The sequence below is a fragment of the Sus scrofa genome, chromosome 1 (assembly GCF_000003025.6).
Source record: "Sus scrofa isolate TJ Tabasco breed Duroc chromosome 1, Sscrofa11.1, whole genome shotgun sequence".
NCBI lineage: Eukaryota > Metazoa > Chordata > Mammalia > Artiodactyla > Suidae > Sus > Sus scrofa.
Window position 1 is genome coordinate 123,245,611 of NC_010443.5, and position 15,125 is coordinate 123,260,735.

At 38.9% G+C, this 15,125-nt stretch overlaps 1 protein-coding gene across 1 annotated transcript in view; it reads left to right on the top strand.

Annotated features, from left to right (window-relative positions):
• The window catches only part of FBN1 (fibrillin 1), a 257,639-nt gene that overhangs the window by 143,600 nt on the left and 98,914 nt on the right, over positions 1 to 15,125 (top strand). Inside the window, 7 exon segments of the mRNA NM_001001771.1 lie at positions 401 to 580; positions 1,437 to 1,577; positions 4,077 to 4,196; positions 7,212 to 7,337; positions 8,853 to 8,975; positions 12,066 to 12,188; positions 13,263 to 13,415. Of these exon segments, the coding sequence (NP_001001771.1) occupies positions 401 to 580; positions 1,437 to 1,577; positions 4,077 to 4,196; positions 7,212 to 7,337; positions 8,853 to 8,975; positions 12,066 to 12,188; positions 13,263 to 13,415 (966 nt within the window).

Consider the following 15,125-nt stretch of genomic DNA (forward strand, 5'->3'; position numbering starts at 1 on the left):
CCCATTGTAAATAAAATAAAATCCAAGCACTAAAAAGTATGCTCTTTGAGAGTCCCGTGGGATCCACAGATGGGAAGACTGAGTGGAGAAAGTGGTGTTTTATTCCATTCTTCCTTGAGGTGAATTTTGACATAGGTGAAGACTTCGTAGGTTTTAAGAGGGGCATGTGGTACACACTCTGGGGAGTTTGTTTTCTGGTTTTGAATGATTGTTCCAGTACGGTTGCTGCTATAGGTATTAGCAATGGGAATTAAGTCAGTTGGCTTTTTTCCTTTTCCCTAATTGACCTCTGTGGTTTGAGTATCAATTTTATTTAGAGACTTCTTTAAAAACTGAGAGTGACTTCCATGGACTTATAACTTGTGCTCCAGCTCAGGTGTTGTGTTGTGTTTTTTTCCAGAGGATTTCAACAAGCTGTGCTCTGTCCCTATGGTAGTTCCTGAGAGACCAGGGTATCCTTCTCCACCCCTCGGCCCCATTCCTCCAGTTCACCCTGTTCCTCCTGGCTTTCCTCCTGGACCGCAAATTCCAGTCCCTCGACCACCAGTGGAATATCCATATCCGTCTCGGGAACCACCAAGTAAGAATTCAAAAGTCATCTAGTTACTTTTCTTGCATAAATCAGGTTAACTTTTTTTTGTTTGTTTTTAGTTATGCTGCTTAAGTCATGAAGTTGGTTTACCAATTCTTAAATATTTAGTTTTACATAGTGTCATATAGAAGTTTCTCAATTTGCCTATTGCATAGAGGAAAATGAGCGGTTGCATCTTCTTTGGAGACTAATGTCCTTTTGTTATTGATGGTGTGGTAGAAATTTAAATCTGATTCACGGCATGAATTCATAGTGGAGGTTTAAAATTATGCTTTGGGTTATGTATTACACAAAGCAGTTTGGCAAGCATTTAAATACCAATAACTCTCTGCCTTTATTGTTTCTCCAAACTGGAGTCTTGAGAGTGAGGCAGAGAATCAGGCTACAGTGGGGCGGGGTACCTGGCCACATGAGTGCACAGGTGCTCTCTGGAGTCAGGAATGGAAACATGCTCTACAGATGCCAGATGACCTTTGCCCAAAGAGTATCCTCCTTCCTTCATGATTCAGCATCTTGCCCCTTCTTAACAGAATAAATGCTTATGAAAGAGTTCCCGTTGTGGCTCAATGGTAACGAACCCGACTAGTATCCATGAGGACACAGGTTCAATCCCTGGCCTTGCTCAGCGGGTTAAGGATCCTGTGTTGCCATGAGCTGTGGTGTAGGTCATAGATGCAGCTCAGATACTGAGTTGCAGTGGCTGCGGTGCAGGCCTGCAGCTACAGCTCCAATTTGACTTCTAGCCTGGGAACTTGCATACACCACAGGTGTGGCCCTAAACAAAACAAACAAAAATGTCCCAGTTGTAAATAACTTTAATGGGGTTTAATGTTATTCCTTTTAGGGGTGCTGCCTGTCAACGTCACTGATTACTGCCAGCTGTTCCGCTATCTCTGTCAAAATGGACGCTGCATCCCAACTCCTGGGAGCTACCGGTGTGAGTGCAACAAAGGATTCCAACTGGACCTCCGTGGAGAGTGCATTGGTATGTGATAGAACATTAGACTGCCATCAAGAGGCTATTGCAATTCTGTTCCATGCCTACAGGTTTTCTATTGCCACTGTGACAAATTATCTTAAACTTAGTGGCCTAAAACCACACAAATTTATTCTTACATTTCTATAGGTTTTAAGACCAACACAGGTCTTTTCTGGACTAAAATCAAGGTGCTGGCAGAACTGTGTTTCATTTGGAGACTCTTGGAGAGAATCCATTTCTCTACTTTTTCCTGCCTCTAGAAGTTGTCTGTTTTCCATGGCTGAGGGCTCTTTCTTCGTCTTCAAAGCCAGCAGTGTAGTACCTTCAAATCTCTCTCTCTAGCACTCTGGTTCTCGGTTCTCTCTTCCAATTCCCTCTTCCACATTTAAGGATCTTTGTGATTACATAGGACCCAGCTGTATATTCCAGGAGGAATAGATTCTGCTGATGAGCAGCTTTACTTAATTGCCCTTGCCATGAAGGGGAAGCAGATTCACAGGTTCTGGGGATTAGGACATGAAGGTATTTGGGGTTCCATTATTATGCTTACTGTAGTGAATTTTAACTTGCATTGTAAAATACATTCAAGGCATTGCCGGTAACTCCAACTTAAGTCACTTATCAAAGCCTTGAAGCAGGAAGATGGATGGGCTCCAGGATAGACATTTACAACCAGCCACCTATCTGTACTTCAAGATAGAAATACCAACAGGCACAAGGCAAATAACTGGAGCTTGTCTTCTGTAGACATGTTAAATAATGGTAATGGCTGGGACAGAGAGGGGTGAAGCCCTGCCTGGGCAAAAGATCAAGAGGTCATATACTTCCTATCCTTGTGTTCAGGAAGACCCCAACTCCACGTGCACACAAAGACCCCTCTGGGTCAGACAGGGAGCGGGTGCCAGGCCATAATAAGTCTTGATACCATCCCCAAACCTTTTGCTTTAGAATCCATCTTAGCCAACAGATGAGCACACATATTGGGAAGGCCCTGGGCCCAGTCAGGTATGAGAAATAAAACAAGATAATTGGCCAAACGAAAACAAAGGCCCAGAAGTACTGCCTCATAGAAATGATTTAAATCACCTCTCTGGCAAGTTCTTCATTCAGAACACCCACACCCTCACTCCTCTTTTCAGTGTGTATTATTGCCTTGCTTCTGCCTTAGATAAATAGACTACTTCTCTCTGTGCTTCCCTACATGTTGTACTGTGTTTCTAACAATAACTTTGTACCTGTTTTTACAGTCTTTGCCTCCTTGAAACATTCTTGCTTTCAACAGGGGCCAAGAATCAGGGCAATTCTGCATTAGCTAGTCTAGTGGTTAGGATTCCTGGTTTTCACTCAGGCTGCCCAGGTTCAATTCCTGAGTAGAAAATTAGTATGTTACCTCAAGCCGACACTCATTGAAAGTAGCATGGACCATTAAAATAAAGCATTAAAAATATCCCTAAATTATGAAACTTTTCACATTTCACTAACTTGAATGGATAACTTACCAGTTTTCGCTACTTAGTCATTAAAAACCAAAGCAAGGAACTTTAAGTTGTTGACAAGGCATTTAAGCTAGTGAAGGGTGGAAGTGTTAAGACAAGAATCATTAATTTGTTGGATAGGATAAGAACACCCAGTTGCCATCTAGTTTTTTAAAAAGAAATTGCTGTCTTGGTTATGTGGTAAATCCCAATTTCAATTACGAATCAGGCAGAGATAAGGTATTCTTGGTTTCTCACGCTCTCTAGTCCCCTGGTGGTATGAAAACCCCTTTCCAGCAGCACATTAGGAGAAGGCCCTTCAATCCTTAGAGGGCAACCAGAGCTGGTAGGGAAGGGAAAGTCTGGCTCAGGCTTGTGAGAGCAGACCTGCAGCTGTCACGGCAGCACGTGACTTCCAGCAAGTGGGTTCTCTCCCATAAGCCTTAGCTTCCTCGTCTTCACAAGCAGAGAAAAAAAACCAATTCACCTCTAAGTAGACAGATAGTTCTAAATGACTGTGAAAGTAGTAGGAGCCTGTCTGGAGATAGGGTGTTGGTGGTCGCAGCCTCAATGGTGGGTGAGACTTGCCTTTTAAAGCTGCTTCATGCTTTGTTATCATGTTCTTAGTGGAACTTAGCAAGGGGTGCTTAGATACACTTAGGTCTTTTTATTGAAAAAAATGAGCTTCGTAGACTCCTATCCAGAAGCCACTTGTGAAATGTTAGTCGGATTCCCTTAGGCCAGACTCAAGGAAGAAAAGATGTTTATTAGCTTGGAGTGTTGAGTTGCTACATATTTGGCATTTTTCTCTGAAAAATGACACAGGAAAAGAATACACTTGAGCTGCTCCTCCAGTCTTGAGGTGGCTGATGACACCATTATTGTAGTGGAATGAAAAAGATCTCTTCATGATGTGATTTATTTCTTAGAAGGAAAGTGTTTTAACATGCAAAGGAAAACAATAAAATGGTCTAGAGTTATGAGTTATGGCTGTCTAATTTGCTTACTTAAAATACACCGTGTTTTGCAGATGTGGATGAATGTGAGAAGAACCCCTGCGCTGGCGGAGAGTGTATTAATAACCAGGGCTCCTACACCTGTCAGTGCCGGCCTGGCTATCAGAGCACACTTACCAGGACAGAGTGCCGAGGTATGGTCCTTGCTTGCCATGTGGGACGTGTACTTTAAATTAGGAGTTTGCTTTGAAGGAATTCAGTAGAGTTTAAATAACCCTTGCCAGAAGAGGCTAATATGCTCCCATTGCTTGCTGCACTTAATTCCAGATACTGTTACTCGGAAGGATAACATCATAAAATCTGGCAGACATTCAGATTATTTTAAAAGATGCTTCTGTGCTCATGAGAATATCTTTTTTAGTACTTTTTTTTTGCCTCATGATTAACTTTTAATAGGGCATAGGGTTGTCCTTTGTTGACACAGAAGCTGAGGACATTTTTGAGTGAAATTTTACGCAATTAATCACTTAATGGGAAGGCCTTAAAGGATAGGAAGAACCTGCAAGTTCTTGCTGCTTTATTTAATGTGGTCAGCTGCAGAAGCAGGTTGGAAATGCAAAATGTCAGGACTGCTGAATCAAAATCTTCTTCTGGTGATCCATCTGCACCTGAAAGTTTGAGAAGCACTGCTATAAAGTTTGCTTAGAAACATTTCCCTTAAAGTTTATTGTTTGACTTATTAAGCCACCCAGTATGCTTGTTTTTAGATGATTTTGTTGTACTGAGTTTCTGAAACAGGAATAATTAAGATCTGCTTCCCATGTCAGAGGACTCAAATACCTGCCTCTCTATAAATTTGGCACAGAATGAACTGTTATCATTGATCCAGTAAAGCCAGATAAAAGCAGGAAAACTCTCTGTTAAAATTAAATTCAAGGAAAGGTAGGGAGGTGTGTATCACTTTAAAAATCAGCCATTAATGAGTTAATTCTATTTGCCTCTTTTAGCAAAGTTCTTCATATGAGTTGAAGACATACAGATGTTTTTATTTTTATTCATGATGATTTTTCAAAATCTTTGACTTGGAAATTTCTTGCCATTGGCATATTTCAGTGCCCTGTTTATATATGGCAATTTTGAGCAGAGAGATGCAGAGCACAGCATTTCAACCTGTATTTCTATTAATGGCCTACTTACTGAATTACAGATATGGCTAGGTTGAATTTTTAACTGAGGTTAGAAACTCCCTTATGTCATAACTACGGTTTAAAAGAATCAATTCATACAAACAGTGTACTAGGCATTTCGCAACAGTGGAAAGAAAACCAAAACCAGGGTTTCAGAAGATCATGCTAAGTCAGCAAATAGAAGATGGTATTGAGAGCATCAGCTGGGGCAGGGGCCAGCCAGCGTAGCTGGGTGTTGTTGTTATCAATCTGAGACTTAGTTTATTAGACATCGAGGATTACCTGAAAGTCTCAGGCACTGTCTTCTTTAAGAGCTTGTGCTAAGCTGATCCCAAACACAAGAAATTGATAACATGCTCACATCTGGGGTTCGATGCAAAGTTGCCATAGGATGGTCAGAAAGGCTGTGTACTTGGCTGAGAAAGATGCAGGCACCTGAACAGAAGGGGACGGTAGGAACACACAGAAGCACAGCAGAGACTTTGAATGGCAAGCTTTTTATTTGTTTTTGTAAGGCAGTGGGAGCCTGATGGCATTTTTAAATCAGTGAGGAGAGAAAAAGCTGAACTCTTTCTCCTGTTTATTTTATCCTTGGGCCTCCATAGATTACAGAATCCTTTTTTTTTTTTTAAGTAGATTATAGAATCTTAAAAAATAAGTCTGCTCAGGAATATGTGGCTTTCACTATTTTTTGGAGCATGGAGCAAGTCAGATTTTAGCAAGGATTAAGAAATAAACGAGAGAGAAAAAGATTGGAGGTTGTTGGCACCAAGATCAGACAGAAGAAAAGCCCAGACTGCCTCAGCTAGTCCAATGACTCGTGTGGAAACCGCTGCTGGATCTGCCCAGAAAGAAAGTGCGTCTGAGGGTCAACCACAAGACACCGTGCCGACACAGGGTAGACAGTCAGAATAACCAGGGTGCCATGAGTGCACATTCTTGTCGTCCAGAGAATGTTTGGGGTGCTTACAGGCAAGCCCACGTGGCCTCCACTCTGCATGGATAGGTCTGCTTCCATCCAGCTCTGCTCAGTCCCCTGGCCTCTGTCTCCTGGGGAATGAGCCCTGGCAAAGAATGTATGCTCTATAGACAAGGTAGTTTGTGTTCATCCTCTTTGAAATTCATCCAGGCATATAGCCTAGAAATCAAGGGGAATAGATAATCCAGGGTACCTTGTAGTCGGCTTTATGTTAATAGTTAATCTTTTTTTAAATTAGAGTTGATATACAGTGTTGTAGCAATTTCTGCTGTACAGCAAGGTGACCCAGTCATAATCTTTAATCTTTCATCATGGTTAGTAATCTTTAAATGAGAGATCAGAGGCAGGTTATTTGTGTTATTGTCATTTTTAACACTCCCATATCATGCTCTGCTGTTTACTCTGGCATAATATTAAAAATGAAAGAAAAAGGGAGAAATGTCCCCATACTACCAATATTTTATTTGGCAGGTGGAATATTTATAAAGTTATTAAAGAGACTAAGAATATATAAACAAATAAAACTGTACTTGGACCAGAACTGTCATAAGAAAGGTAGATATTTCAGAGTCAAATGACTGGTGGGTTTTGGATGGAATTAAGTTTTTTAATTGTTTTTTTAAAATGACATTTCTGTTTTAATGTTCTGATATAGCTAGCAGATCTGCCTTTTTGATCATGTATTTAAAAGATACCTGCCAAAGTTCAATGTAAATAATAATCTATACTGGCTCATTAAATTAGCTAAGAAGATGATGAAGAATCTATTTTGTTTACAGAATTGAGAGTTAAGGAGTCTTATAAGAAATTAGAGTTCGATCAAATGCTCTTTTGTTGGCATTTTTTTCTTTCTTATGTCTTCAAAACTTTTATTAGTCATCCTAAGGTTCATGTTATTTGATTCTGAATTTATGCTGAAAAATATTATTTGGTAACTAAAACCAAAGACAAAATCATGAGTTTGGAGATGGTGAGTGGGAAAAATAAAATAATTTTAAATCACCTAAATAAAGCTATCTCTTCCTTTTTAACTTTGATTTTAGACATAGATGAATGTTTACAGAATGGCCGTATCTGCAATAACGGACGTTGCATCAACACAGATGGCAGTTTCCATTGTGTGTGTAATGCAGGATTTCATGTTACACGAGATGGGAAGAATTGTGAAGGTAACATAGTACGATAATAATTACAGAATAATAATGTTCTTCCCCTCCTTCCATTGCATTTTCAATATCAAAAAGGCTTTAACAAGAGCAAGCCAAACATTGAATGAAAGGTCAAAATACCAATTATATATTCACCTATTATTATCTAAGAGGAAACCTAATTTTCAGCAGTATCCATGACTTTAATTCACATTTGTGTGAGCCAAACAACATTTTCAATGTAGGAGCAGAGCTTTCTATTTAAAGATTCCTGGCGATGAAACTTTTGTAGCACAAATTGTTACTTACAAATTGTACACAATCAGAAATTGTATGTTCGGGGAAAAAAGAGCACACCTAGTCCCATATATTCTTTATTCACTTAAAATTCTTTTGTTTAAAGTATCTGTGTAGTAGTGAAATACTGCTGTTGAGTATCTGAAAATGTAAAATTTTAGAGAAATGTTGACTATTGAGAGCCAGCCATTTATACTGCCTCTTGAATTAATCACCTCTCTTTGAATTGATTTGAAATGTTTTGTCTTTTCTCCTGCCCTTTTTACATAAATTGAACATGTGACAATTATTAATGAGTTTCCACTTCTTAGACCAGCAAAAAATAAAAAAGGAAGAAGAATGCTCCTTATCATCTTTCCTAACAATCTATTCATACATTAAAAGAATTTCAAAATTGTTCTTAGAAACATTTTTGGCAGAATATTATCTCAGTGATTCAATTCAAAGACTTAATGCCAAAATTCTCAGTTGGGATAGAATCTTGTTTTAAAAAGAGAAAAAAGTCATAAATTACTTTGGTCTGACTAAAGCCTGTAAGTGAAAACACACTGTGTCTAGAAGAGCAAGTGCCTCTGAAGACAGCTGCAACATTAAATAAAATAGCGAGGGTGTGGCTATACTCCATAGTCGAGGCTTGCATTTTAAAAATATATTTTTTTCCTACCCCTATTTAAAATTTCTTCAAACTACAGGTAGCCCTCTGGTTTCCATTTTTTTAAAGAATCAAGAAGAAGCCTAAATACATTTCAAATTTAATCTTTCCTAGTTTTGATTTTATTTTTCAATGTATTAGAATTAATATAAGTCTGTAAACATAACCATCAGGCTATTTACACACTTTTCAGTTTGTAAACTGCTGTTCCTAAAAAAAGCCTTGGTAGCTATTTTGAGTCAAATTTCATATTTACCTGAGATTTCATATGGATAATTCTATATTAATTTAATATATGTGTATATACAAATATGCATACAATTGTATGTGCATGTGTATACATATATGCACATCATAAAATAAATAGCCCTATAGTTTGTATGCACTTGTCAAAAATTGAGAGCTTGAGGTACATATTTTATATGGCCCCTCTTCTCTTTGTTTACTATAATTTGGAAGAAAATTAGCCTTAGATGATGATCACAAAAAATAAAGAAATGGGAAGAAACAATATATTGATCCATATTGGCTCCCTTTGTAAGCTTATTCATCTGATCATAAGGAAATGTATCTTTTGTGTTTCTCAGATATGGATGAATGCAGCATAAGGAACATGTGCCTTAATGGAATGTGTATCAATGAAGATGGCAGTTTTAAGTGTATTTGCAAACCTGGATTTCAGCTGGCATCAGATGGGCGTTATTGTAAAGGTTTGTGCTATGAAATTCTAAATCTATTCTTCACCTGTTGTTTCTCCTCTCTGCATTACTTAGAACTACCACCTCCCCTTATTGATTCTCCTTATTTAAAGTACCCCTAATTCTGGATTAGGAAACCTAACTGGAATGCCTTCTTAAATCCAGCCATCCAGAGAGCTATGGTTTCTACCCTGTTCTTATTCCAGAAAGGATGTTTGGTATCTGCTCAAAAGGGCTATATAGGCTGTAAAAATGAATGAAAAGCTAGACTACCATTTGGACTACCAACAGATGTGAGCCTCTTTTTAAATAAGCTTAGTTCAGCCTCTTCCTTGCATTTGAGAAATAATGGCAGTTGGCTTCTTGAGGGCTGTCATTTGCCATCTCTTAGGTTCTCACCTGGACAAAATATGGTAGACTCTTATTGCCGTGAGCTCTTTGTCCTAATACCCTCCACATACCTTAAGAAATACAACCTATTTAAGCTTTGCCAAGTATCCTAAGCAAAAAAGGGAAACCGAATTAAGCAGCAGAAATAAAGGAAGCAGGAGCCATTGGTTAGGTTGGTAACTTTTGAAATAATCCCGTTATTCCAGGTAGTGAGGCAAAATGAAGATTTTCATTTGTGCTGTTGAAAATGGGGTCCTGAGAAGAATCATCAGAGATAAATGTATTCTTGGTGTCTCTAGCTTTAGGTAGTCAAAGATGAGTAACTATTGTGCTTGTGTCTAAGATCTAAGTTGGAACCAGACTTCTCAAGGTACCTCATATGCAAAACAGGTCCAGGAATATGCTAAAATACTGCACTCAAAGTCTTCTGCTCATATTTTCAGATGTAAAAGTGTGAACATCAGGTTATTCAAGGTTAAGAAGGCAAGAGAAAGTCCTGTGGTGCCTCTCCTCAGGGTGCCCCTGGTGGGCAGCTCTGGTAAAGACGTTATGTTACAAAGGCTTGTATTAAGTCCTTGGCATGATCTATATTTTCTCTAGCCTTAAAAGAGCTTCTAGCCCTTGGTTGTTTACCTGCATTCTCTGTGACCTTCATATCAGTGGCTCTTAATATTGTACAAATCTGCCTTCACAGCCAGAGAAAGCATTCTTTTTTTTCCAAATTGGAAGCAGGAAATTGATTTCTGTACTTTTGGGCTATGTGCTGAGAGGAACTTACAGTTGGAAGGACAAGATTAACACGTGGATATATGCTACAGTGTTAGGACAACATAGAACAAAGCACCAAATTGTGCCGATTCAGTGCCATACAAATAAAAAAGAAAGGGGAAAGGAATTATGGCTAGACTATTTGGAACCAGGCTCCTAAATAAAATAACAGAAGGAAATGTGAAAACCCCTTGGTGAACAGACCTTTTTAGAGAACACATGCTCCTCTTACCTATCCACAGAGCACACTAAGATCACTTTCAGTACCTATAGGCTGCTGGTAACCCAGACCACAGCCACTTGAGGGTGTCCAGTAGATAATGCTGATAGAACTACTTCCAAAGACCTTATGACCTTGTAGGTGAAACTAGAGTTTTGCAGCTGTTAGCAAGCAGTGAACTAAAAATCTTATTGATACATGGATTATGGCATTCATTTGAAAGTGCCTGATGATTAAAAGTCTCCTCCGACTTTAGCATGCTGACTTAAGAATCAGAGCTAGAGAAAAAGAGAGAGGGAGAGGGAGAATGCTCCACATTCTTACCTATGTCTTCTTTTTTCTGATGTATAGAGAAGATAGAACACACACACTGTAATAAGAATAAACAAGGAATTTCTTGCATGCTGAATTTCTTTTCCATAATTTTTCTCTTGATATCATGGGATATGATTTTCTCTTAGCACCAAGCACTCAATTCTGACCCCACAAAGATGTGACTGTTCAAAGCTGAATAAATAATGCTAATCGAATCTCTCCAATTAACTAATCTGATGAACAGTGTGGCCTCCCTGATCATTCACTGAAGGTTGAGGCCTCTGGGTTTATATTGCATCTCTGTCTCCAGTAAAAAGCCTTTGTATGACTTTTCAAGCTGTGGTCACCCCTGTTTTACCATAGATCTCAACTTGAACAAGAAGGTGACCTGAATAACTGAACCAATTTGAGTTCCTGTATTTAAATATAACTGCTGTTTTAAAATACAATCCATACCCGGAATTTTGGATCATCCAAATATCTTTGGTGCCAAATAACACAAGCTAAGTAAAACGCAGAGGTGTTTCAGTCTCAATTTGCCTTTTTAAGGTCAGAAGAAAGGAAATATTCACATACACTAGTTGTATATTATAAAAGGAGTTGTTATAAAATGACTGGCTTCTAAGTCTTACATTTTCCAAAACACAATTTTTTACCATTTCTACTGCCCCATATTAAGGGGGGGGATGGATATCTGCTATTATTAGTCTGTGCCCAATAAAGTCTTTAACCAGAACATCCCCAAGTATACACATATGATACTATAAAATAGTTGTCATGCTTAAAAGAGATTTTTCTTTACTAGGTTCCAACTGCTTATGGTGCTGTTGTTGGCTAGGAATTGTCATCAACGTCATCTAAATTCATTTTCTGTTCCTTTTTTATGGTGTTCCATCAAGGCTTTCGGTCTCTGTCTCCTCATGTCATTCTAGTTGTCCCAGAGAGTTAAGGCATGAGTGATACGGGAATGGACACCAGTCTGGGTGCTGGATGCCAAAAGGAGAAGCTTCCCACCCAGGTCACAGATGCAGTTTATTATCAAGCTAGATTTCTGACAGTCCTGGAAGACATGTGAAACATTACATGAGACCCTTTGTCTTTTGGCTGTCACTTCCTTTCTTCTTTCAGTTCTGTTTTTGCCTTTGTGATTCTTACTTTGGATTAAAAAAAAAATCTCAAGAGAATGCCATTGAAATAGTTTCTCTGGAAAAGAAATAAGCTCAGACAGTTTATCTCTCTCAGTTCTTATTATTCTTCTCTCAAAGGAAAATGAAATGCATCTCATTGAGCTTTTATTGTTGATGCCGTATATCATTTTAATCGTCCCCATCTTCAAGTCTTTGAACTGCAAATGTTATGGTTGTAGATAAAGTCACTTCATTTTCAATAAGTGCTTTTCTCCACCACAGATATTAATGAGTGTGAAACATCTGGAATCTGCATGAATGGGCGCTGTGTCAACACTGACGGCTCCTACAGATGTGAATGCTTTCCAGGACTGGCCGTGGGTCTGGATGGACGTGTGTGTGTTGGTAAGATTAAAGCCATGACTAGATGTATGATAGAGATATACCCTCTGTCAATCACTAGAATCCATGGATAACAAATGCACTCTACTGTAGCTTATATGATACAATTAATATTTGTGGGGCGACCAACCAGCAGGGTCAGTTCTCTTCTTGTAGAAAATGGATGCTAATTTAAGGGATAGAAAGATGAGCTGTGATAAATGAAAAACCAAGGGAATCTCCTTCTCCCTGTCTTTCCTAATCACATAGCTGTCCTTGGTTTTCTCCATTCCTCCTTTGTTGATAATGGTCTTTGAAATTGTCCTGTTTATGTGCTCATTATCTCATGGTGAGCATTTCATTTTACCTGAGAAATTAAATGTCCAAATAAAGGTATATAATGCAAAGGAGGATATGGATAATCAAGAAACTTCTTTGATAAGAGTTTTATGGGCTTCATGAGAAGTTGGGGAATTATGTAGCAATTGATACAAATTGTGTCCATATTATTTTTAAGAAAGGTATTCAGTAAACGTTTTGAATTGGAAGAGAACTGGACATAGTTGGGAATCCCCTCAGTGGTAAAGATGACACTGCTTGGTTGATCAATATCTACAGATTTGTGTAAATCTTTTATGATTAAACATGCTCTTTTTTGAAAGTACATCTAATTCAGATATTCAGTAATTGCATGTTTATTTTGGGCTGTATTTCTAAGAAAGTTCTTATCTATCATGAGATGAGACTGAATGTTCAGCCATCATTCATTCAACATTTATTAAGTGCCTTCTCTGTATAAGCCTGGGGAAAAAAAAAATTGAGTGAGATATAATTCTAGCCCTTCAGGACCTCACAGCTGGGTAAACCATAATAGTCTCTAGAAAACTCAGAGTCTGGTAATTGGTTTCCAGTGCTTGGTAGCTGAATGCTGAATGATTTGTCTTGTTTTGTTTTTTTTCTATGAGACCTAATACCAGAGGCATTCTCTGTGAGTTAGAACAAGGATGATGGCTCAATAAAGCCAGCTTCAACTCTGACCTGGGGGCTTCCCATCTGTTTGAAGCGATAGTATGATGACAGATGCTTCTTCCTGTTTAGACACACACATGCGGAGCACATGCTACGGTGGATACAAGAGAGGCCAGTGTGTCAAACCCTTGTTTGGTGCTGTTACCAAATCTGAATGCTGTTGTGCCAGCACCGAGTATGCCTTTGGGGAACCTTGCCAACCATGTCCTTCACAGAATTCAGGTATGTGGTGTCATGGGGATGCCTTAGCACAACCAGCCTTCTGCCAGCATCTGCAGTCTTTGCCTTTGTGGGAGTCACAGGGAAAGATTAGGTTATGCTCTTCAGGTACATCCTGTACCTTCCTGGAGTCTTTCTGGGCAGGGGCTGCTCAGGCTCTGATCACATGCTACTCACCCACCAGCAATCATTCGGATGAGGCAGCACATCTGGGCCTCCTGTCTGAATGCCTCCACCTCAGTAACATCCATGCCCTTGAGGATACACGCAGCTTGCCTTGTTTTCTAAAATAGTTTTACAGTCTTTGCATTTTGCAGGAACTATTATAAAAGCAGAATTTTATACCATGTAAAGGTAATTTTCAGATTACCTGAAGATTTACAACTTTTTTTTCAAAAGGCCATTTGTGAATTTTGTTCACCACCTTCAGGTAGATTTAGGTGTGCTTTTCCTAAGTGACTTTATTCAACCCTGGGGAAAAGTATTTTTCTTATTCGAAGCGACATAGTGTAGTGAAAAGAAAAGTGGTGAGTCAGAATTCTTCCCAGTCACAGTCAGACAAATTACTTATTGGAGGGTTCAGGTGTGTGGTTTTTCTTTTTTTGCTTTTTTGTTTTCTTATTTATTTAGGACTTTTTTCTCACCTACTTTCAAAAAGATTTGAGATGGCTTAACATTAGTTAATAGAATTATGAAATAGAACAAGGTGGAGTTCCTGCTGTGATGCAATGAGATAAGAATCCAATTGCAGCAGCTCAGGTTGCTTTGGAGGCATGGGTTCTATCCCAGGCCAGTGTAATGGATTAAAGGATTCAGTGTTACTGTAGCTGCAGCATAGGTCAGCAGCTGCAGCTTGGGTTCAGTCCCTGTTCTGGGAACTTCCATACGCCGTGCGTGTGGCTTTAATAATAATAATAATAATAACCATATGGAAAAGGGATCCTTACTTTTTATCTACAAAATGAGTTGTCCTAAGTAATCCAGAAGATCCTCTCTGGTTGTAAATTATTTCTATTTGTAAGGCAAAAATAGTTTATTGAAAGGGAAGCAATAGACTGTCAACATTTGGACAAATTTTAAGATAGCTTGGCAGTTGACTTCTAATGTCCCCAAACTGAGTTAGTCCTAATATTGAAAACATGTAGCTCTGATTGGTTGGTTTATATCTACAATTCAGTTAGTTCATTTCTGGCCTAGATACAATGAAGTAAAGATGAACTCAGAATTTTTAAACATTTGCCATTTTGAAAATAATAATATTTGAAATCAGACAGAAATTAAAATGTATTCTAAGAAGTTAGAGAAAGTTAGGGAGTTCCCCTCATGGCTCAACAGTAACAAACCCAACTAGTATCCATGAGGACCTAGAGTTCAATACCTGGCCTTGCTCAGTGAAGTTAAGGATCCAGTGTCGCCATGAGCTGTGATATAGGTCGCAAATACAGCTCGGATCCCGCGTTGCTGCCAGGTGCTGCCAGGTTGCTGCCAGGTGGCGTAGGCTGCCAGGTGCAGCTCTGATTTGACCCCTAGCCTGGGAACTTCCATATGCTGTGGGTGGAGCCCTAAAAATACAAAAAAAGTCAGAGAAAGTTAAATGGAAGGCTTTAAAAGAAATGGAGGAATGCCAGTTAAAGAAAGCAAGCTTTATTCTGGGTGATTACTTCACCCAGTGAATGTATACAAATTATCATTTTAATATGATTACCAATGAAT